Here is a 24,168-nt window from a genome sequence, read left to right as displayed (position 1 = left end):
GGATACCAGAAGGTGGGGATCATTGGGGGCCATTTTGGGGACTAGATGCCATAATGCACAAAAGTAGGAAGTACCTCATCTTTCAGGGAAAGGGAAATGTTGATGCCATTGGAAAGCATTGTTAGGGAAATAGTTCAGTTCAGTTCAGTAACTCAGTCATGTCCAACTCTTTGCAACCCCATGCGCTACAGCATGCCAGGCTTCCCTGTCCAACACCAACTCCTGGAGCTTGCTCAAACTCATGTCCATCTAGTCGGTAATGCCATCCAATCATCACATCCTCTGTCATCCCCTTCTCTCCCTGCCTTCAATCTTTCCCAGCTTCAGGGTCTTTTCCAATGAGTCAGTTCTTCATATCAGGTGGCGTATCAGTACGCCATATCAGTATTGGTGTTTCAGAGAAATAGTAGCAGGAGATAAAATCAGATGGTAATTTAGACCAAGAAGGTTAGACAAAGGAAGCCTCTACACCTGCCGGTCTTCCTCTCATCTGTTGGGACCTGGACTCAGGAGCCATGGGTATCCCTAGCAGAACTGGATTCTCAGCAATGAGTCCCTCACTCTGAACTGGCCTCCCAGAAAGATCAAAGAGCTTCTCATCTTTGAGAGGATCCAGACTAGTTTTCCACATCCTCCTGACCCGCCTTGTCCCAGACCAAATTAAGTGGTTAAAGGCCCAGAAGACAGTGACTTCTTCCCTCCATTTTGAATTTCTATTCCTACATGGTCTGATGACCTGTCTTGGTTTGGAATGATTTCAAATCCTGTCTGCAGTGAGTGGAATAGCAAATCACAAAGACAGCCTCTTTGGGCTCACATAGATCTGGATGTGAATTCTACTTTAACCCTAGTCCCTGAAAGTGGATATTCCCTCTGACCTGCTTTCTCATGAGCAAGGGAATAACAGCTCTATGTCATGGGCTGTTGAAGGAATGGGGAGAAGAAGTGTAGGGTCTGGAAACCAGAGTTGCTTAAACTTAGTGTAGAGACAGGGACAACCAAGTTCAAGTCTAAATTCAGAATTTTGGATCAGGTAGAACCACATTTCTTCCTCTTGGCATGAGAGTAAGAGGTAAAGACAGCAATGGTGCCATAGCTAGGTCATGATGCCTACTCTCTCCTTTCTTCTTTCCCTTCCCCCACCATGTCTTCTCAACTTCTCTCCCCTATAGGCAAACCCATAAGATTGATAAAGGAAAGACTTGTGAGCGTTTATGGGTGGATGAATGTTCTCACTGACCGGTTATTTGGAACCAAGTAGGACAAATAGCCAAGGAGGTCCATGGTACAGAAGGCATTTTTCTAGATACTATCATTTCACTGAAGTATATTTCCCTTTTCTGGAGGCACTGTTGTTGTTAGATCCTCTCAGCACCCGTGCTAAGATGGAGCTTCACTGGTTGCTCCTGAACATAGGAGCCAGTAGTCTGGAACATGTTTGGATGTTCAAAATGTGAATATTGGGGGAGGTGGCAGACTTTAGTGGCTAACATGCCAACAAGATGGCTCTCATCTTCAATCAGTCACAAAGTTCTTTCTTCTTTGCTCCTGGCATGACCTCATGTTGTAGCAGTGAGCTTGTAGGTATCATAACTCTTTATTCCATTTGAGACTCATGAGTTAAGCTCACCATCTCAAAGTGTGTAACTATGACTTATTTACTTCTGCAGTACCAGTATTCCGCAGAGTTAGCTGGAGAGGAGACGAACTCAATGAATATTGACCACCTTGATCAAAGATTCAATAACCCTGTGTTTTCTTGATCTATCTGTAGTCGATATTGTGGATGACAAATGACATGGCAAGAGGGTCCCCACTCCTACCTACCTCTCTAAGGAAAGACATTACTAGTCAATTACTGAAGAAACCAAATGTGACTCAGAATCCTTCTCAACACAGCACTCCAGGCAGCCAGTGACAGTCTTCAGAGTAGGTGAATGAGCTTAAAGCGCTCTTTCATTTTTAAGTGTGGAGATCAAGAATACATCTGTCCTTGGCTACAGGATCTGTCAACCAAGCAATGTACCGCACCAAACCAACATCCAGGTTGCTATTCCTTTCCCAGAACCAACTGTTGGACTAGACCAATGTATTCATTTGGGGGCGACACAGGCTCAAGCTTCAACATTTATAACCTGATGAATCTTTTCATTTCCTTTTCTGTCACTTCAGACAATCATGGATAGGTCACATATGGAAGTATCATAAGGGACCCATTTCCCTTGGGCTCTGTGAGAGTCAGACGCAAGGAAGGCAAAGGCATGGAGTGGCCATCCAGAATGTCTCTGTTTAGTGAGGTGGAGGGCAGGGGAATGAACCCAGCACACATGGGCTCTCCCAGAGGGAAGAGGGAGCACTAAAAAGGGAGATGGGGCTTCTCTCAGCTCTGCTAAGCTGGAGTCTTAGCTATTTTGTGCTGTGGACCCTTTAGGGGCCTGATGAAGCTTGTGAGCACCTTCTCAGGATATGCTTTTAAACACAGAAAATACATGCAAAGGATAACAAAGGAAGACAATTATATTTAAGCACAGTTATCAACTAACATAACTAATGTGAAGTTACATGTGCTTCTTTAGCAGCTTATCAGTAATGAGACTGGGTGTTAAATCTAATTATTACATTAATTTCAAAGTAGTAAAGAAAAGTTGCAGGGGAAAGTTTTGGATATATCTGCATCCACTCTGCTCCTGTTTGGAAAATCCCATGGGCAGAGGAGCCTAGTAGGCTGCAATCCATGGGATCGCTAAGAGTCGGACATGACTGAGCGACTTCACTTTCACGCATTGGAGAAGGAAATGGCAGCTCACTCCTGTGTTCTTGCCTGGAGAATCCCAGGGATGGCAGAATGGTGGGCTGCCGTCTATGGGGTTGAGCAGAGTTGGACATGACTGAAGTGACTTAGCAGCAGCAGCAGCATCCACTCAGATAAGATATGAAAATGTCTATGGCTCAGGTTATTAGCAGTCACTGAAACAGCTAGCACTGTCCTGATTTGCCTATGTTCCCAAAGGAAACATACAAAATTGTAGTTAGCAGTAAATTAAAATAAATATGAAGTATTTTTCCATCCATGTTCATGAACCACCCCGTCCCCCCTGCCCACCCCACACACATAGATCCTGTCCATAGACATCAGATTAGGGCCCTGGCTCTAGGGAAAATTACAGGAATTTTTTACAGAAAAGGGAGATTTTAAAGTTGGAAATTTTGATGCTTTGTTTGAGGCTGATCTTTGTTTTTTTTTTAATTCAACATTCTCATGTTACCATGGGACTTATTTGGCAGGACACTAATTGCTGGCTTGCATGAATATATTCCCTATTTGGGAAAAAAAAAAAAACACTATAAACAAATGTTACTTAAGAAGAACATTCTTTGAAGTTGCTGAGCTTGTCACCCTGGGAGACCAGGTAATCTCATTATCTGCTCCAACACCAGCTACTGTCAGGGCTGAGCTCTGTCTGGGCATCTGCTGGAGCGAATGAAGCTGTTATCTCTGGCCCCGCAGCCGCGGACAAGTTACTTGGGTTGGACATAGCTCCAGGGCTGGCTCCCATCTTACCAGAGCAGAAAACGCCAAGTCCAGGCCGTAAACGTCCCACTCCATTTTCCATCACCCACAACAAAAGAAATGGTCAACAAAGCCTTCACTTCCCCCACTGCCTGGGGAGATCCATGGCACCCTGAGTGCTTTTTGATGGTGTCCACTCTTTCCTCTCTTCCTCTGTTTTCAAAGCCAGGGAGCATAGCATCTTTAAATCTCTCTCTCTCCCTCTGATTCTGACCCTCCTGCTTCCCCCTTATAAGGACCCTTGTGATTATATATCAGGCCCAAATAGAAAATCCAGGATAATCTATGCATCTCAATATTCTTATCTTAATCACATCTCCTATGTTCCTTTTGCCCTATAACAACACATTCACATGCTCTGCGGGTAGGGACGAGGATATCTTGGGGGGGGGCATTATTCCATCTAACCCACAGATCATGTTATAAGTACCATTTTAGAGGGGAGGAACTGAAGCTCAGAGAGGTAAAGTGACTTGCCTAAGGTCACATAGCTAATAGGATGCAGGTTCAGGATTCACCTTAGGGCTCTAGTGTTCCCAGGCCTGTGCTCTGAGCTGTTACACCACATGGCCTTTCTAACTCGGGAACTGAGGGAAATCGAGTTGAGCTTTCAAATGTGTGAAGAGGCTCAGAGCAAAGGACAAAGAAATCCCTGCAGAAGCCTTATAAACTATAAGACTGTCCCTTAGGTGTCAAGATTTCCCCTCAGTATGGTCTGTGCTTTTCTCTCAGCAGCCTGGAGGCATAGACAAAGGGGACGTTTTGGGGTCAAGTCCAGTTCCCTGGCTCCTCAGCATGTGAGTCAGGCAGGTCACGTCAGCCCTTGGGAGCTTGGCTGTCCCTGTGGAGAATGGGTGTGGTGGTCCTGTGGCAGTTATGGCACCGACTTAATGTTTGGCTGAGAAAACAGATGCTGTAATAGTTAACACTGTAGCTGTCCAATGGGAATACGACATACACTGCCTCACGTATTAGATAATTAACACCAAGAAGAGGTAAGAATGGGGACGCTTTCCATTCTTCCCCATCTCAGAAACCCAGAACTCAAGGACCCAAGGAATCTTCCACGGAGAAAAGGAAGTCTGCAAAGCAGTTCAAAAGACACAGAGGAGCAAATACCTAAAGGAATTTAATCTTGGCTCCTACTTTTAAGGTCCATAAATAGAGATGCCGTTCATTGAATTTCAGCAGTCATTTCTATAGCTGTTCTTTGCAAAGGTCAAAAAAAAATTTCATTTCCCATGGCTGTCTTAAAAGTATAGAAACACACACCACACTATGTCTATTAAGCTGCCTGCTGGAATTGGCTCAGGGAAAAGTAAACGCCTGGTCAGCACATGTATATGATGAGAAAAGTCATCACCATGGCCGTGCTGCTTGAAGAAATGAGAATGCTTATCGTTTCAAGTGAGGACATTTTGACAAGATTTACCTTAATATACCTTCAAAAACATTCTTTCCTGACATTTGAAATGTGTTGCCTGTGATCCTAGCAGTAATGGTGGAGGCCATGAGGCTAGGTATGACTCCCACTGCTTTGTCAACCAACAAATTGGCTCATGGGGGAACCAGTCTCTGGACCCAAAGGTGACGGTTGTGCTGCTCCTCGAGCCAGCTGTGGTGTGGCGTCCTAACCTGGAGTCCCCTGACACCATTGCGTTCCACAGTGATGAACAGAATTGCATTTCCATCACCAAAACAGTACACAGTCACTCCATCCAAACTAGAAAATACAGACCAAGGCAACAGCTCACCCAAACCTGTTATACTAAGTATAAGCTTGTATGAATTCATTCAGTCCTCACAACGGTCCTATGAGATGGACTGTTATGAGCCCCATTTTATGGAAGAGGAAACTGAGGTACAGATTCAACCATTCTCTGTATTAGACCACTTTCACACAGTGGAGTCCTGTGGGAATGCTAGCAGTGATGTGGGAGAAGAATATTTAATGACATGGGCATGATAATCGTGGCCACCAGTTGTTCAAGCAATGAATGTTCCCAGGACACAGGGCAGGGAGAAGACAGGGCTGAAATTCAAACTCAAGCAACCTGGATCTGAAGACTGTCATCTTAGATCCTGCTTTAGGAAATTTAGATCGCTTGCAGTCTGAAAAGGACCATGCATTACACATTGACATGAACCCTTTCACACCTGGGACTATGATAGTATATGTTATGGACTGAATGGTTCTGTCCCTCTAAAATGCATACATTGAAGTCCTAACACAGCCCTCTTCCCCCACTGTGGGATGGTACTGGAACGTGGGGTCTTTGGGAGGTAATGAGATTTACCTGAGGACATGAAGGTTCCTCTAGTGTCCTTATAACAAAGAGAGGAAAAGGCCAGAGCCTCCTCTCTTTGGGAAGATGTAATGAGAAGAGCCCCATCCGGGGCTCTCAACAAGGCCTGCATTGACCAGTACTTTGATCTTTGACCTCCGGGCTCACTCCGGAGACTGTGAGAAATAAATTTCTGTTGTTTAAGCCACCTGATCTCTAGTATTTTGTTAGAGCAGCCTGAATAGAATGAGATGATGATGATGATGATGATGATGTGTGTGTGTGTATTCAAACAAGAATCATAGCCTATGTGGTGTTCTGCAGGCTGCTTGTTAATATGCTGTGAAAATCTCTCCATATTATCATATGTTCTTCTACTACATCATTTTACATGATTGAATGGAAGCCCAATGGAGGAATATAGCTCAATTTATCAGACAGATCCTCAGTGGTTGGACACTCAGTTTAGCTCTTTAAATAAATCCAACAAAACTCCCATAGGTGGATACTTACACACCCCCAATGTAGATTATGTAGAACTGCTTAGGCAAAGAATACTGGGGGCATTTTTAAAAAGTCATTTGATTTTTATTGCCAAAATACCTGACAAACAAATACAGCCTATTTGTATTTCCATACTAAGGCAGGAGAGAGCCTTTCTCCAAGAACTTTTTGTACCATGTTCTAGAAGCCACCTGGGCTCTATAGCAGGAAGAAGGCCACCTGGCAGGCACTGAAAGCCCACATCTTAGCACGAAATCTGCCTCAAAACTCCACCATGTCTTGCTTTCCTGTGTTGAAGACAGTCAAAATTGATTTCCTCTGTGAGGTTGTCATCTAAACAAATAATCAGTAACTTTGATCCACATACTGGGGGGAAAACACATGGGCTTTGGAGACAGGTTGACACACGGTCACGTCTCAGTGACATCAAGCGTCTCAATCACTGGGAGTACTCACCCGCCTTGTTAGTTGTTACTGACATTATATTGAATACAAAATACTTGGGAGAGTGATTGACACATGGTGACAAACAAAATGGGCTCAAGAATGTCACTCCAGTTTATTATCATGGCCCTAGTCTCAAATTCAGGGAGGACAGCAAAGGATACTGGGAAGCCTGAGAAAGTTTCCACACGTGTCCCCACCCTGGTCCAGGATGTCTCTGTTTGTCTTCTGGTAGCTAGAAATGTCTCATGTCTCCCTCTGAGATTCCTTCCAAGCCTGGAGAGACAGGCTAAGTGCCTCTGTCTGCTGACTCTCCCGACTCTAGCTGTGCCCAAGTGAACAATTCCATCTGGGCTCCAGATTCAGCTCAAGGAAGATCTCCCTCAGCTGAGTATTCTTCCCTCCCCACCTCTGGGTCCTCTGGCAGAGGCGGGTCCTCCCTGCCATCAGTGCTCTGACATAGAAAAATAGTCATTCCTAAAGGCTTCATCCAGGATTTAGTCTATAGCTAGATAGCACTTTCTTACTACTTTTCGATTGAAGTAGTTGTTTTAATTATTGCAACCAATTTTGAGTTTAGAATTCATTAACAAGTATCTGAAATGATCTGTTTCTTAATTGTTTAGAAATGGACTGCTCCTGCTAAAAAGAAAAAAGAAATCAGACCAGTCATCTATGACCTAGTTTCTTTCCCTATAATCCAACTTCAAGGGGGTGATTAATCACTGTGACTCAATATTTTGAGAGAGAACCTCCAGATATAGATACACGCGTGCCTGCAACAATCAATAGTTGAAGCTACTGCTACGTGATCACTCTGGCCAATAATTTAACAGATCAGGGCTGACCAGTGATAGCCTGCGGGCCAAGTGCAGGCCATTGGCTATATTTTGATGGCTCTCGGGCTAGAAATCTTTTTTTCCAGTTTCTATGGTTACATTTTAAATGCTTATATAAGTATCTGCACAACAGTCTCAATTTTACCTCTTGGCCTACAAAACCTATACAATATTTGCTATTTAGCCATTAAAGAAAAAGCTTTCTGACCTTTCATCTAATAGATGATTCTATACTTTGAAGTCTCATTTTTGAATGTGACATCATAGTGCCATAGATCTGATCAAGCTGATCAAGTCTTCAGAATATCATGTTTAATAATATCAATGAACTGTTATCCTATGGAGAAGTTACCTCAAATGAGCTACTCCCTTAAAATAAGACTGGAAGAAATGTGGATCCCAGGCATTGTGAGGTGTAGCTCATCTTGAAATGAGCTACAGCTAGTTTGCCTTAATCTAAGTGTTCTAACCTCTGTTCAACGTCCCTTAAAATGCTTTGCTGTGGGAGCACCCCAGTCAGCCAGTGCCTGGCTGGAAGCTGAGCCTATTAAAGGCAAGTATAAAATAGCTGCTTTTCAGAGACTCTCAATCAACTCTCCTTTCCTTAAATGATGGCTATTCTTATTATGGTTGGAGCAGAGCTTTTTCCTGTTTCCTTCACCAGTTCAAAGCCAAAACTTAACTAGACATTCTTTCTAAACTGGAAGGTATCTCTCCTACCAGGATTGCTAACATGGACAGGATTTAGAAAGATGTTATTTAAATACATTGGGGGGAAAAAAAAGTCTGTCAATGAAGCAACACTTGCCTTAACATGCTAATCAGAGCTCTTGGTTGATAAAGAGAAATAAACTGCTCTCTAAAAGAGATTTTTTTCCAAAAAAGGAAAAGCTCTTTAGCTTTTTAGGGTACTTCATGCAAAATAAGATGGAGAGATTTAAAATTACAGAAACACAGAAGTAGTCTAAATTCATCGTCACCCTGCATTTTGTTATTTTTACCATATAAAAAAAAAGAAAAAAGGAAAAAGCTTAGAGAATCAAACATTTGTCAAATCTAAAAAGTTGAATCTCTCTTAACAACAAAGTTAAGTGTCTTTTGATTTAACATGTGCTGAGTAACTCCTGATTGTCTGGTACTTTAAGTTACCCAAGGACAGAAGACACAAAACAGGCTGTCATTTATTGACCTCTTTAACAACCTGCAGAGTTTAGATTCAAGTGGTAACTCTTCATCTCCCCTTGAGGAGGCTGGGAATCTCTGTAAAGCAGCTCATCATTCACCAAGCAGCCTCGAGTCTGCCTCCAAAATGAGAGCTTCCCCACTGACCGCCTCTCCTGTAGTTCATCCAGTCTTCTGTCCAAGTCACAACTCTGGAAATGCTGGGCTTACTGCTTAAATATGGTTGGCAGTATTGTAATAGGGAAGAACAAATCTGACTTTATATTGTACCTGTTCCTTTTTGCTTAAACCTTTGTGCTCGGTTGCCTGTGCTTAGTCATGCTGGCTCTGCACCTTATAGCCTGAAATACACAGGATACTCAAAAGCTCTGACCTTTAAGAGTCCGTTCATGTAGAGGCAGAGAACTGCAGAGCAGAGAGTCACATTTGTCTTGTCGGAGGTTCACAGGGATGTTGTGACCTGACCCAGGTGCACAGCTGCGAGAACAAAGGATTCCTACTAACCACGCCTCTCCCTCATCATGCCTTTAAAGGTGTTTTGCTGAAACCCATCTCCTTGCATGGTCCTGCAATAAACCTTTCTCTGCTCCAAACTCCAATGTTGTCTGTTTGGCCTCTTGGTGTGCCGAGCACATGCACCTGTGTTTGGTAAAAAGTTTACTATTTAGACTAGGATATATCCATTAGCCTTAGGATGGCATTTGGAGTCTTGGCAATCTTGTACCAACTCCTTGCCATTTTCTGGTAGCTCTCCTTATGACACCCCGAAATCCCCAGTCTCTCTTGGAGTGACACATGGACATACCGCTATGCTGTCGCTCATGCTGTTCCTCTCCCCATGGTGCCCTTCCCTCAGCTTCCTCATTGCAGAACTCCATTCATGCATCAAGTCTAGTTCAAATAGCACATGTTTGTGTATATGTGTTCTCACTGCTGGCTAGAGGTGGAGGTAGGCCAGCAATCCATAGAGTCCAAAGCCAGCACTCATGAGGTCCTTGCCCCACGCCTCTCAGACCAGTTTTTAGTTGAGGTCATGCTAGGTGACAAGACAAAGCCCTAGCCTTCATGGGTTGACTGGGCCAACCCTGCAGGTCTGGGTGGTGGTGGGGAATGGTTAGGGTCACCAGTAGAGTTCTGAGATTCATGCAGGTCTCCTGCTAGAACTCACCCAGAGTGGGGAAGTGGAGCTGGCCCCAAGGTAAGACCCTGCCCTCCTGTCTCTAACCCCATTGCCATCAGCAGGAGGCTGGCATGCTTGTAACTGAATTTCAGACCCCAGGGCTCAGCATATGCCTTATGAATGCCTCATTCTATTTTATTTGCTGTCACAACAGAGCAAGTGGGTTTGATTCACATAGGATGGTTCACCATCTGTGTTTCATTTGCAAGCATAATATGTTATTTTTAAAATAATAAGAATTTATTTACATTTACTCCCCCCCCCCTTTATTTTCTCAGCAGCAAGTGATGTCAAAAAGGAGGAAATGATCCCAACAAAAATATTTGTGAGTAAACGGCTCACAGAAATGGTGAGGATTGCTACTATTAAATAATTCTGGTCCCACCCACCACAACAAAGAAAGAGAATATTCCTGTCAGCATGATTGAATTGTGTATAATTACTGCCAATGTTTTAAATATGATGATAATGAGTAAAATATTAACATTAGATCAGAGCAGCCTCTGAATGTTTTTTTCATGAGAGTAAGACAACTACCTCTAGCTTTCATTCAAGGCATGGGAGAAATACAATCCTTTATTATTATTATGATTGTTCTCAGGCACTTTGACCTGATTCTGGAGATGCAGAATGTGGTGATGGTTTAACTGAGACTGTCTTGACCAAACATATAGTTCTCTTTCAACTTGCAGCTACACCTCCAATTTCACTGACTATTTTCATATGATGTTCCCACTACCATTCTTCAATTTTCCTCTCTGACATATTTAAGGACTCCTGAGTCTCTCATAGCAAATGCACTTAAATCTAAAAATAAGTCCTATGTGACACCATGGGAAGAAGGAAGGAAATTCTCTCAGTTTTCACATTTGGCCCCTAAATTGGGGGGCATAATAAAGTTTCAGAAAATCCCTTATCACCTGAAAATAGAAAATAAATTACATTCAGAGTTCTAAGATATTTTATTGTAGGTACTTTTTTTTTTTATTGGCAGGCTATCACTTTCCTTAGATTATCTGGAAGATAATACATAATAGGATAAAGGCGAATTCAAACAAAGACAGAAAAGCGCTCAGCTCAAACTCCTTGAAAAGACTAATGATACTTTCACAATGCAAATGTTAAGACTGCTTTTTAAGGGCCTCATTTGGAGACTGTTTCCATTTGCCAAAAAAAAGCAGCATGCAAGAAAAAGAAAACAACCCCCCAAACTGACCATTAGCTACTCTGAGTAGTTACAAATCCTGCTGGCTGTGTTCAGAAAAGTTGGCAGATTTCAGCTGATGGATTCCAGTCTAGCAGCCAAGATGATCAACTAAATAAACCATTTATCAAATGTTAGGGACCTTTATTTGATTTTATTTTGTAGTGCAGCCAGACATAGCTTAAAAACATAGACAGATCTGTCAGAATGAGGGGCTGAGTATGGTTATAGAAAAGAATAAAACAGTGCCCCCAATGAACCCAATTTCATTTCGTTGGATATATGGTCCTTATTTTCTCCAAACATTTCCCCAAACATTTAAGCAAGAGACCCAGATCCTCATGACCATCCTATCTACCAAGGCATTCTTGGAGCCTATTGCAGTTCCTCACACAGGGTAGATATCAGGCGAATAAACTAGATTACTGGATGATTACACAAGGGCAAGAGTAAGCTCTCAACTAAAATAAAATCATTTCTTCTGTTTATATATATACGCCTGCGGAATATGGATCTTGCAATTCTGAGGTAATCTGTTAGCTATTTATTCACAAATACAAACCAAAGGAACATAATAAGTCCTTCTACTCCTCTTTATCCATCTCTCTATCTATTCATCCATCCATTCCTTTATCCATCTATCCCTCCATATGCCCCTTTATCCATCCATCTCTCCGTCCATCCCTTTATCCATCTGTCCCCCCATCTCCCATATATTTATTAATTGCTCCACCCTTCCATACACCTCTTTATCATCCATCCAACAAATCTTTACTGAGTGTCTTATTTACCTGGCATCACATATGTTTGGCAATGGGAATTCAGAGATGGGACAAAGATCCAAGATCTCTTTCTTTAGGAAGTGTATGTTCTGGATATGGTTTCAGAAAAAGTAAATAGAAGAGCTTGTAATGGAAAATATACTATGTTTTCAAGTCAGACTTGATGTCCATTAACATTGAGCTTACAGTAAGGCAACGAAAATACATGGTCACTACAGCTGCTCTCACAACTCAGCTGTGAATCTAAAGAAGTGCAATAACCCAGCCTAGCATCAGCAAAAGTGAAGAGGTATGACTTGCGGAATGAAGCGAACATGCTCTGCACAATCTAGGGAGATTCTGAGATGTGTGAGTGGAAAAAGACCTGCTGGATCCTGCTGGGGTCCTCTTTGAGAATGTACTAGATGGAAAATTAAAATGAAAATTTTACATCATATCAACTAAGCTCGAGTCAACCCTCAGACTTCTGGAACCTTCCCACAAGGCAAGGGTCAGACAGAAGCAAACCACTTGTGAAATCTCAGGGGCCCCAGCTCCACGAGTCTCCATTCCATTTGTTTATACTCACAACGTTCAGCACTCAAACACGCCATTTGAGATACTGTGAATGAAGACATGGTAGCCACATGTAATAACAGTTACAGTCATATCAAATTTGTAGGGGTGACATGAAATATTTTCTTAAAAATAAATGGTGTTCTGATCACTTTTAAGTGTTCTGCCCAGATTGTCCAGAAGTAGAATTTTGAAACTATACCTAAGACAGGATGCCTTCTCAGAAGGTCTCCAGAAATAACAAGCAATTCCATAATCCTGCTATGGGAACTTACATACACATGAATCTTCGGAAGAGAATAGTGAGAAGAAAACCCTGCAAACTGGAAAACACCGATGGGAAGTGTGACGTGTGAGTTCTGTCCCTTTAAAGATAAATAACTTAAAGGCACGTTTCACCCTTTCAGCAGACTTGTGCGGGAGAAGCTTAGCACAGCACTAGGAAACAGATGAGGTGTGCCTGAATTCAGAGACATTTCTTTCCTTCAGATTGTACCCATGTTGCCTGGGTCAGCACTGCTCTTGAAACCCTCACAGAAAAGTGACACTTATCATTCATTTTCATTGATTTTCCAATTTCTGTTAAATTATGTTGATCTTTTTTTTCATTTTTGGAGCTGTTTATGTATTGTGGCTAGAATGGCCATAATTATATACTTGTAATTTAACAAAAACCCAAATGACAAGGTCATGAACTTGAGACACATTTGTATCCCAAAAAACCTTAAAAATTCTGCTTTATAAATAGAGACAGAACATTTTCTATCAGTAAAAGAGAAGCTGAGATAGAGAAATCACCATTTCATCTTTCTCTTGCAAGAAGAATTTGCAAGTGATTTGGGGAGAATTAGGGGTTATGGGAAAGCTGGTGTGTGTGTGTGTGTGTGTGCATGTGCACTCTTGCACACACATACTAGATGGGGAATAAAGGGAGAATTGGAAAGTCATTACCTACCTCTGAAGAAGATAATACGTCAGTCAGGCAATAACAAAAATAAGGAGGTTTGGAAAAAGAACGGGAGACAAAATGGAGGAAATGGACTTGAAATGTTCTTTTTTCTGCTTTCTATTTTTGATGAAAAACCATTGCATGTTCCAAGTGACAATCACATTTTCAATGCAAATTTCATTCTCTCCCTCCCCTTCCAATAATTCCGCATTTCCAGCTCCAGTTTCCCACCCTTCACATGTAAGATCTTACTGTCATCTCCAACTCATTCTTACTAATATGTCAAAAAACATGCTTAGGAGTTTTGAGAGCATTGAAACTGCAGTAGACAGGGGTCAAACAAACATGCAGGTGGTCAAAGAATCTCTGTTCTCAAGACATTTACTGTCTAGGCAGGTGGTGCCCACTAGAACTTTCTGCGATGGTGGGAACAGTCTACCTGTGCCCTGGTCAGTACAGTAGCCACTAGCCACAAGGGGCTCCTGAGCAATTGAGATGCGTCTGGTCTGATGGAGAAATTGATTTTTGCATTTTAATTTCAAGAATGTCAATTAAAATTTAAATAACCATCTGTGACTAGTTGTTACTGCATCAAGTCTAGACCAAGTGGAAGGGGACATTCGTTAGAGAGAAACAGGAGTGTAAAGGGGTGCCAGGTGAGGCTGCGGGTAACAGCAGTCAGACTGGAGGGGCAAGAGGCTGTGAAAGACCCGGGGCGGAGCCCGGCTTCCCTGCGAGGTGGGCGGGTCTCACCTAGACTCTCAGGAGGAGCTACAGTGAAAAAAACAGAAAGGAGATGAGAAGGCATTTTTAAATCACAAACATGGAAGGGAAAATGCACAGGACCCTGTAGGGAAACCCAGCGCTCGTCCTGGAGCAGATGGGCTTGCAGAAGTCAAGGGTGACTGCTAGGGGACAAGCCATGGGATGATGTCCTGCTGGGAACAAGGGATCCCAGGATGGGGGTGGATCTGGGTGGTTGATGATGCAGAGCACCCCCAAGTGGGTTGGCATCTTCCTGTGTGAAGGGCCAAGAGGCTCTCTTATGGAAGGGAGCCTGGCCTGCGGGGGCTACAGGGTGGCCCTGGAACTCGGAGAAAGGCCAGGACCAGGGGGCATGTGCAGCGGGACATAAGCGGGCCAGGAACAACACCCTCCTGAGTGGGCAGCTCCCCCACAGTCACAAGTGGTCTGACTGATCATCCATGTATGGAAACTGGGCCCCTGATTCCCAGAATTTCTGATTTTCAGAAAGGCTGGAAATTGGAATTAAAAAAAAAAGAAATACAAAGTTGAACTATTTTGATATGGTGACTAATATGAAACTTTAACCTGGGCCAAACCAAAGAGCTGGTGTGTGGGCTGACTCAGCCCATGGGGTACCTGTCTGTGACACGTGACCTGGAAGATGGGGAGATTCCCACAGGGATGGTCTCGCAGGACAAGAGCTGAGCCTGAAGGGAGAGACAGGCTCCGGAGCACACACTTCACACGCAGCACAGGGTTTGAGAAAGGGGTAAGTTGAAGCCACCGGACTCTGTGACAAGGAGAGCATCAGTCATCTCAAACAGTCATCTCCCTCCCATCTACCCCTCACTCAGAGTGGAAAGGTGAGGCAGGCGGAGCCCACAGTCACAGGGGCCTCAAGAGAAAGTGGCGGGTGAGCAAACAGCCATCAAGTTGAATTGGATGTGATTTTTTCGGTGTGTGTTTTTTGGGGTCACATAACATGTCATCTCCCTTGACTGATTTTCCCCATCCAGCATGGGTCGATATGTCACTGCCGCTCCCACGATATGGAAGGGGCCGTGGATGGAAGCCCCACATCTTCCCTCGTGTGAAAACCACGTTTGATTCTCATGAAAAGGAAGTGGTGTGTCTTTCGGCTCACCTCCCGGTCCAGCAGTGCAGGTGACACAACGGTGACAATGTCTCCTTTTTCGGGATCGATGTAGAACATGTTGGGAGACGGCTTGTCAGGCGTCTGCTGACGGATATTGTACCGCAGGAGGGCATTATCCGTGGCTGGGTCGTCTGCGTCAAAAGCTGTTATCCGCATCACCGTGGTCCCTGAGTGGGCGAGACAGACAGCAGGTGATGGTCACTTGGGGGACAGTGATGGGCCGAGTCACCCTCCCTACCTGGGCAATGGCCGTAGAGTGATGTGTCAATCACTTTCCAGACTATAAAAACCAAAGCCTTTCCCTGGCTCCCTTAGGTTTTAGCTTCCCTTACCCCCTCCCTCTCTCCTCCATCACGTTAAAAGACCTGAAATATAGAAAGGAAGTGTTTTCTGTTCAGCAGATTGACAGCTTAATTTTTCCTTCTGCTGATATGCTGTTTATTTCCATGGGCTTTCATCCCATTGTGGATGTGGCTCTGTGACAATGGCCTTCACTCTGAAAGCTCTTATCGAATGCCTACCACATGGGGGAGGGGACCCTGGGCTGGGTGCTGGGGAAATACAGGTGCAAAAAGTCACATTCCTGGGGGTCTGGCAGGTCAGCGATAAGCAGCAGAGAGAGCATATGAAAATATTAATGCACTCGCAGTGCACTGAGAGAGGGTGATGTGAGTATGGAAGAGAACAGCCCCATATAACCAGGGACTCCGGAAAGGCCCCTGGTGCAGGGCCCAAGGGTGACTAGGTGTAAGGGAGGGGAGGTGGAGGGTCTCAAAGGGAAAGGTATCCCAGTTACTTCTGGTAAAAGGGGACCAGGAGCAGACAAGACTTGAGCACCTCTGTGCATAGTCACAACGACTTAGGTGTTGACACGTGTTTTGTGGGGATGTTCATGGAGAGTCTGAGAAAAGCTGGGAAACGACTTAAACGTCCAACAACAGAGGAATTGCTAAAATGATGGCATCCCCACACTATGAAATATTTGGCAGCACTTAGAAAAGGTTTGTAGATCTAATGTGTTCCAAGATGAGGGGCTCTCCAAAATTGAAAAATATCAGGTTGGGGAATGTTACCCACAGTATAACATCATTTTTGTGAGCCTATTAACACACAGAAAATTCCACAAACCTTATGCATGTATTTTTTCAGGTACAGTTTATGTCCATAAATGGATAGAGGAAGGTCTATAAGGGTGAACTTCACAGTGATTTTGGTGGCTAAACTTGGGCAAGGGGAGAGGGTACCGGGAATAATGGTGATGAGGTGACAGGAGAAGATGCTAGCCCAATCTCGAATGTTTTTATCATTTTTACAAGGGAGGTGTAGTTTTGAGATTAAAATTTAATTTAAAGGGATCATGGTAATAAACACCAGTAGAAGTACAGACTAGAACAGAATCAGGCACATTTGCCTGCTGTCCTGACGACTGTGAGCCTGGGTGACCTGCTCAACCATAGATTTTCACTGTAGTTTACTCCCCTATGAATACAGGCCCCATGTCCCTATTCTGAATCCTCTGGGCGCACAGCATGGGGGCAGCCTGGTATGAGACTGAAGCAGTAGAGCTATGGTTCCCAGCAGGAGTATCCAGGAAATATTCTAGCTTAATGGAAACACAGAGTCCCTCCAGCTCAGCTACTTTCCCTTTTATAACAGTGCTTCTTGAACAGTGAAAGCCAGTTTATTCTCTCCCATCATTGGAATCAGATTACTAACCATCAGGTCTGAATGATCAGGCAAAGCATCAGAGTATTCTAAGGTAGGGTCGGTTAGTTCCACAGTCTCAGCTGATTTCACCAACACTGCCTTAGGCCAGATGCCTCCAGACATGTCTGCTACCCTAAGTGTATCTTTGCCCTTTGCTTCTTTGTGAAATTGTCACCGGGCAGGCCTCAGGGTCCAGGGTAAGAATAGAAAGTTCTTGGCATGTGCAGCAGCCTGCTCCCTGACCCTTTGCCTTTGGGAGATGGCAGCAAGCCATTTTGTTTTCGTGTTCTATTTCCCGCTAAGACACTCTGTGGGATCAGGGTTCTGTCTCCGCCCAGTGGTCCAGGCAGCCGCTGCCAGTCTGTCAGCGTTCGTGTGAAGGGTACACTCAGTTGCCTTCACGGTCTAGGAAAACAGGCCTACTTGGGGTCTCTGTCAGAAATCAGAGGCAGCTTCCAGGCCCACATCTTACCCTGGGCCCAGCTCACTGTGCTCTGAGTGGGCAAGGCCAGAAGGACCGTGGAGGCCACAAGAAACAGTCTCCAGTCATGTACGTGTGACCCGCTGCCCTGTGACTCGTCAGTGAGTACTTGACTGATGGAATCCACGCCCTATTTAATTTGCCATTAATTAAAGTTAGAGATGAACAAGCAAAAGAAAGCATTTTTTCATAAAAAAATGAAGTCATCACAGTTTGTGACTGTCATGGCTTCATAAGAAGGGGGGGTGGAAAACACGTCTCAGGTTGATGAATTTTTTGTTTCTACCAGGCCATTCATTAGTCATGTCATTTTTCATTGTTAGTTTTTACAGATTAGATAACATGGTATATGATAGATGGGTTCATCTGACATGGGTTCTATGCCTAGGTCGGGAAGATGCCTTGGAGGAGGAAATAGCAATCTGCTCCAGTATTCTTGCCAGGAAAATCCCATGGACAGAGGAGCCTGGTGGGCTACAGTCCAAAGGGTCACAGAGAGTTGGACATGGCTGAGCATATACACACAGCATGGTATGATAAAAGGCTATTCTGGAATATTCCCAAGGACATATAGAAGATGCTTTTTGTTTTAATGGATTATTACGGGGGAAGTGACCTGATATTAAGCCCTGCCTTGGTCTTCACCAGCATGAACACATGTCTGGATTTATTTCTGAGGCCCATCTCCGTGGAGCATGTGCACCACTTATGTCATCTGCGTAGGTTTGCAGCACTGAAGGAAACAACCTTGACCTAGGTTCAAGTCATAGCTGCCTGTGTGAACTCAGGCAAGTGAGTCAGCCTTCCATGAACCTCGGTTTCCTCATGTGCCTGCTCCTAACATGAGGATATCAGTAACACTCCTCTCTTTGGTTCACTGTAAGGTGGGCAATACAGGACATAACTCGGTGCCTGGTTGGTCAGTGTTCAGAGGGGGATGCCTTTATCATCATCCTGCCCTGGGCTCTGAGCCCATCTCGGTGGTGCAGGCAGTGGCCTCAGATGGATGAAGGAGCTCAGAGTTGAGCTGTCCATGGAAACTGGCCCTGGCATGGCAGCAGTCCCAGCGCCCATCTGCTCCGAGGTACCCTGCCTCTCCCTCCTCCTCCTGTAGCTCCCTGTAGCCCCTCTCCCCAGCCTGGCTTTTAAAAGTGCTTTGCTGAAACCCTTTGGGGAGTTCAGGGCTTTTTAGGGCATGAGCTCCAAACTCTGATGTTACCGTTTGTTTGGCCTCACTGTACATCGGGCACATGAACGTGTACTAACACTGCCACCTCGTCCACTGTTTTAGCTTATGGATTTGGGTTTGTACTGTGGTGATCACAAATCTATACGAACAGAAACACATGAGTGTATACACACACAGACACACCTACACACACAACATTTGGCAGCCACCAACGCTTCTCCATGTGGTACTGTAATCCTCCTCTAGGATCAGGGCTCTATCCTGACCCTGCCTCGATGGGCCCATCATCCCCAGGGGTGGGAGGGTGATTTTAGTACTTCCAGGTTCTGCAATGGCTGGAAAAGCCTCCTAAACCAGCATTTCCTAGATTGTTTCCAAGAGACCCTAGTTCTGTGGGCTCAGCAGAGAAACTCATTTGGGAAATATGCAGGAAGCATAGTTGAGCAGGTTTCCCTCCTGAAGGATTCCTAGCATCCTTAATAAGCAAATGCATATTGTGAATCTACAAGAGAGAACAGAATTTGTAGCATTTCCCAAACTTCTCTGTTGATGGAAACTCTTCATTTTAAGAATATCTTTATGTGATGGATCACATGGTCCTAAATTTAGCTTGTGGGGGGACACAGACTGTGTTCTGTTCATATTTATAAGCTTGGTAGCTGACACTCAGTAGGTCCTCCATCAATGTCCTCTGGGTAGAATTGCATTCTCATAAGTCACAGCTTTGCCTTATTCCACAGCGACTGGGAGTCATGGATAACTTGTTAGTGAGAAGAACGGACAGCACTGCCTGGACATTTTTCATAACCAGGCATGCTCCTCACTACCTCTGAGCTCATTCCCCTCTAGAGGCCCTTACTGGACCTGGATTCCATAGACACACACCAGTTCCAGGCTCAGGGCTGACAACCAGCTGGTGGGTGCCAGGACAGTTGTCTCAGTGTCTCTGGATGGGCCCGGTGCCTCAAGCTTGCCCAAGCCCCAGTCCTGGACTCGGAGAAGTGCTCATTCATCTCTACCATCCCGGTGGCTTCTCGTCTGTGCTCATCTTGTGCCTGTGAGTGCTTCCCAATGGCAGAGATGTGATAATTATATGATAGACACACATACAGGTCCTCCACGTGATACATTTCTGTCTTCTCCCCCATCACAATATTCTCCTGAGTGTCAAAATAAATGATAATCACTCCATCACTCCCAGAGCCAGATGAACTAGCAGCGGTCCCTCCAAAGCAGAATAGAAGAATTTCAAGCTGTGCTGGCTGAAAGCCTCAAGTTGAGCCATCATTTCCTTTTGTCGAAGGACATGGCTGCCAATGCGACAGGCTGATAAACCATTAGGAGAGTTTTGTCTTGGCCAAAAATCCCCTTCTTCTTGGCTGTATTTCTCTGATTAAAGATATGTGCTGCCTGGTATCATGACCTTGAAGCTGGTATTTGAAGTTTTGCTTCCTTGTGATTTCAGGCACAGCCACACCCTTGAGAAGCAGAGTGCGGATCTGAGGCTAAGGGGCTGTTTTCCATCTCCAGGAAAGGTCAGCCAGCCTCAAGAGTGGGAGACTCTGAAAGACAGCTCGCTCTGTTTGTGTCACAGGTGACAACATCCTTCTATTCTTGACATTTGCTTGCCTTCATCCCTGAACATTTCCTTCATATGATCAAAAGTGTCAGACTCCTTTTTTTTTAAAAGAAAAAAAAAAACAAACCAATATTCCTATAAGTGAATAATACATGGAGATATGGACATTCAGGTCTGTATTTGGCACAGGACTTCTGATAGAATAGTTGAAGCAACGGTGTGCTTTCCAGGGATGCAAAATTTAAAAACCGATGTGATCAGAGACGGCAGGCATTAGTAAGGGTCAGAAGTGAAGCCCTTAGACTCTTGGCACCTTGACTTGTTCAGCCAGGTAAGAAGATCACAGATATATTGCGGGGGGCACATCTAGTCAGACTGATACTGACTGGAAACTGACTTCTGTTGAAACCCTTCAGGCTGAAGAAGTTCTGGGCATCCTGACACCAAACGCCCAGCAAGCATTCTAGACATGGGATGAGAAGCAAGCCAGTGTGCAGGAGGCTGAGAGCACTCCAGGACAGCCCTGGGCAAACCAGAATGAGGGTGTCACCCTACAGGCCAAGCTCTGGCTCCCAGATACAGACATATCTCATGGTCATGCCCATCAGAGCACAAACATGCAGACCGCTCCACTGTGGTTTCAGTGGCTCCTGAACGTCCAACTCCCTACCTGTCAACCAGCCTGGGACTGCTTTCTGACCACATATGTGGACACAGCCCAGCTCTCTCCTAATAGTCCTTAATAGTGAGGAGAGAACCAGAAGAGCAAATGCAGGCAGAATAGTGTTAGAGGCACCATTGAGGATGTGGCCTGTCTACTATCAAATCCTACTCCACCAAGAACCATCTAGGCATCCCTGGGCAAATTCCTTCACATTGTGAATCCTCAACTTTCTCATTTACAAAACAGCATCTCCCTTCACTGGCTGTTGTGGGCATCAAATGAAATAATGCAGTGTTTTTCAACCTTTATTTTTTCATGCCAATCCACAGAGAATATTTTTAGATATATTTTTTTTCCTACCAGCCATCCCCTGCCATAGATAATTATGTATATATGATGACCCTTTGAGGACCACAAACAGCCATAATATCTCATGTTTTTAATACCTTCCCCCTCCAAGTACCAATTTTCTCCCTCTTGGAGGTTACACTGACCCCAAAGAGAATGAATAAATTGAGGAATATAAAGTCCAATGCCTGGGCAATGGTGAACACTCAAGAGATGTAAGTTTTATTGATATTCATATTCACTGCTGCAACTTGCAACTCAGTTCTGGGGACCTCATTCCTGTGTATGATGGTGATGAGTCAAATCAAACGCCTTGTGGGACCCAGCCACCCAGTGCAGTTCTAGTTGTGGGATTCATGCCCAGCATCTCGGAAGCAGAGATTAATTAAAATCTCATAAGGAAACCATCCCTTTCTTTCTTTAGATAGCCTAGAAATGTCTGTTGAGCTCATGCATGCATGAACCAGCTTCCTCTGATCTTGTCAATGTTTCCATGTACATGGGAATTAATAGGGAAACTGTCAAAGATTAGTTGACAAAAGATACCAAACCAATCTGATAGGTATCCACAGGCAGCAGCACTCTGCAGTGCGTGCGTTCCTGAAGAAGCACCCGAGGAATGAGTCGTAAATAATGTCTTACTTTCCCATTGACCTACATTACCACTTCAGACCTGCTTTATCTTCATTTGAGGCGATGTCCAATTGCAAGCTGCTCCTCATAATTCACTTTAAGTTTCTTTGCTTATCTCCAAAACACTCTACTAGCAGAGGGGGGTGGGAGGAGGAGGGGGCTGTCCGCTGTGGGTGAGGAAACTCCTAAAAGAAAGCGCTGCCTGACACTCAGGGGAAGAGAGAAGAGGGGCTTTGACCTGACTTTGGGGAGGAGGGAAGGGAGGAAGCAAGTTAGATTTAAGGCCAAGCCTGGTGAGGTTTAACTTTGTCACCATTGCTCCTTGCAGCAGTGGGGGGTTGAGGGTGGGGTGCCCCTCTGCCCCTCTGCCCCTTAATTATCCAGTCACTCACAAGCACATTTTCATAGAGTGGCCAGGCTGTGCATTAGACTCATACAGTTCTTGATAATGCGAGTTTAGATGAAGATGCCAGTGACCTTTGGCTTCCCTCTGACAGCAGCCCAGACCCACTGGCCCCAAGGGTGTGACTCGCCTGCCCCATTCCCAGAGTAGGGCCATGGGATTATATTTCACCCACAGCAGACCACACAGACTGATGGCTGCAGCAGCTGTTTTAGACCACAAGGCGGCCCTTCAAATAAAAGCCGTTTGACAGAAAGACAGACCACAAAGAATCTGAGTCTCTGATGACATGGATTTTGAAGGAAAGCTTGGACTTCCTGCCTTTGGCTTTGTTTACAAGAACAAAAAATAAATAAAAGGTAAAAGCCCATCTTGTTGGAGCCATTGTTATTTTGAGTTCGTTATTTCACGCAGTCACAGCTAATGCTCTCTGAAAAAGGAGAAAGTAAAGATTGAAGAAAATAAATAAATGCACTTTATTAAGTAGTATTACTCCAGAAAGTAAATTTAAGTAAAATTTGTTGCTTTAGCCTAGAGCCAGAGGGCAGTAATTTAGACAAAAGTGGAAACATCTAGTCACAATTTCTCAGGTATTTTCAATTATTCAAACTGATTTCCACTTACTTAAATCATCTTGAATCCAGAGATAATCTTTCTATCAGGTGGTAAGACTGTCCTATTAGTGACCTCCATCAAGTCACACTTCACGTAGCTGTGTATGGTTCCTTCCACCTGGACTGTGGGTTTAACCATCTGACATTCTCTGACCAATGGGACACATGGATACAAACAGAGGTTTGGAAGTGCCTTTTCACTGGAGTTTGTCGTAGAACCCAGTTGCCATCTAAAGATAGCTGGGCTCTCCTGCTGGAGGGGGCCAAATATCTGAGAAGTGATGCTCCCTGGCTGATACCCCTAAATACCCATCACACATGAAAGTTGAGGCCATCTTAGACCATTCAGCTCCAACTGAACTCCCACACGACAGCGGCCATGTGACCAACCTCAGGCAGAAGGAACAAGAGAAATGCCCCACTGAACTATCCCAACTTACAGAATCATGAACAAATAAATGACTGCTGTTTTAAGTCACTAAGTTTTGATGTGTATCAAATATACAGCAATAGATAACAGGTATAGGAGTATAAGTGGATTATTTTCACATAGAAGCTAGAAAATACTGCAAAAAAAAATAGTGTGGAAGTTGCCATTTTTATTAACCAGATAGCACAATATATTCAGGGGATTGGACCAGAGTCAAAAGAGACAGGTGCAGGCAAAAAATAGATGAGAAGAAAATGCTACCCGTTTCCCAAATGTTGGGCTTTTGGGGCTACCAATGACATCACCATAAATCACTGCACCATGCTGATCACTAAGTGTGGAGGTTGCCTAATGAATATTCTCTGGAAAAGCCCTGAATCAAACCGGCACAAAGTACATAATTCCCATGCAGGTTTGAGATGAGTGAGTACCTTCAACTAGGAAGACAACTCTGTTCTTAAAAGTGAGAAGGCCTTCAATTTTGAGATGGTCGCCCACTTCCTGTAATAGCAGCCAGGAGTGCCTCTGTGCAGCTGCAATTACCACAGGCTTGATCTGAAATGCGATCAACTTCTCCTCTCAAATTTGCTCTCCCTCCCAGGAGCTAGTTGGTTTTTTAAATACAAATTGACAGTCAAATATGTAATAAGTTATGACAAGTTGAGCAATGGTTGCCTCCCATCTGTTTTCAAAGGTTGTTTATTTTTATAGCGATAAAGAGA

The 24,168-nt window shown here is 44.2% G+C and overlaps 1 protein-coding gene across 1 annotated transcript in view; it reads right to left on the bottom strand.

The window, feature by feature from the left end:
- Nucleotides 1-24,168, bottom strand: part of CDH13 (cadherin 13) — a 978,634-nt gene that overhangs the window by 205,065 nt on the left and 749,401 nt on the right. The window contains exon 7 of the mRNA XM_065925094.1: nt 15,387-15,565. Within this exon, the coding sequence (XP_065781166.1) occupies nt 15,387-15,565 (179 nt within the window). The remainder of the gene's footprint in view (nt 1-15,386; nt 15,566-24,168) is intronic.

Source organism: Muntiacus reevesi, chromosome 2 (genome assembly GCF_963930625.1).
Source record: "Muntiacus reevesi chromosome 2, mMunRee1.1, whole genome shotgun sequence".
In the NCBI taxonomy this organism is placed as follows: domain Eukaryota; kingdom Metazoa; phylum Chordata; class Mammalia; order Artiodactyla; family Cervidae; genus Muntiacus; species Muntiacus reevesi.
The sequence above is the reverse complement of the archived record's forward strand: the minus strand, read 5'-3'. Positions and strand labels throughout refer to the sequence as shown.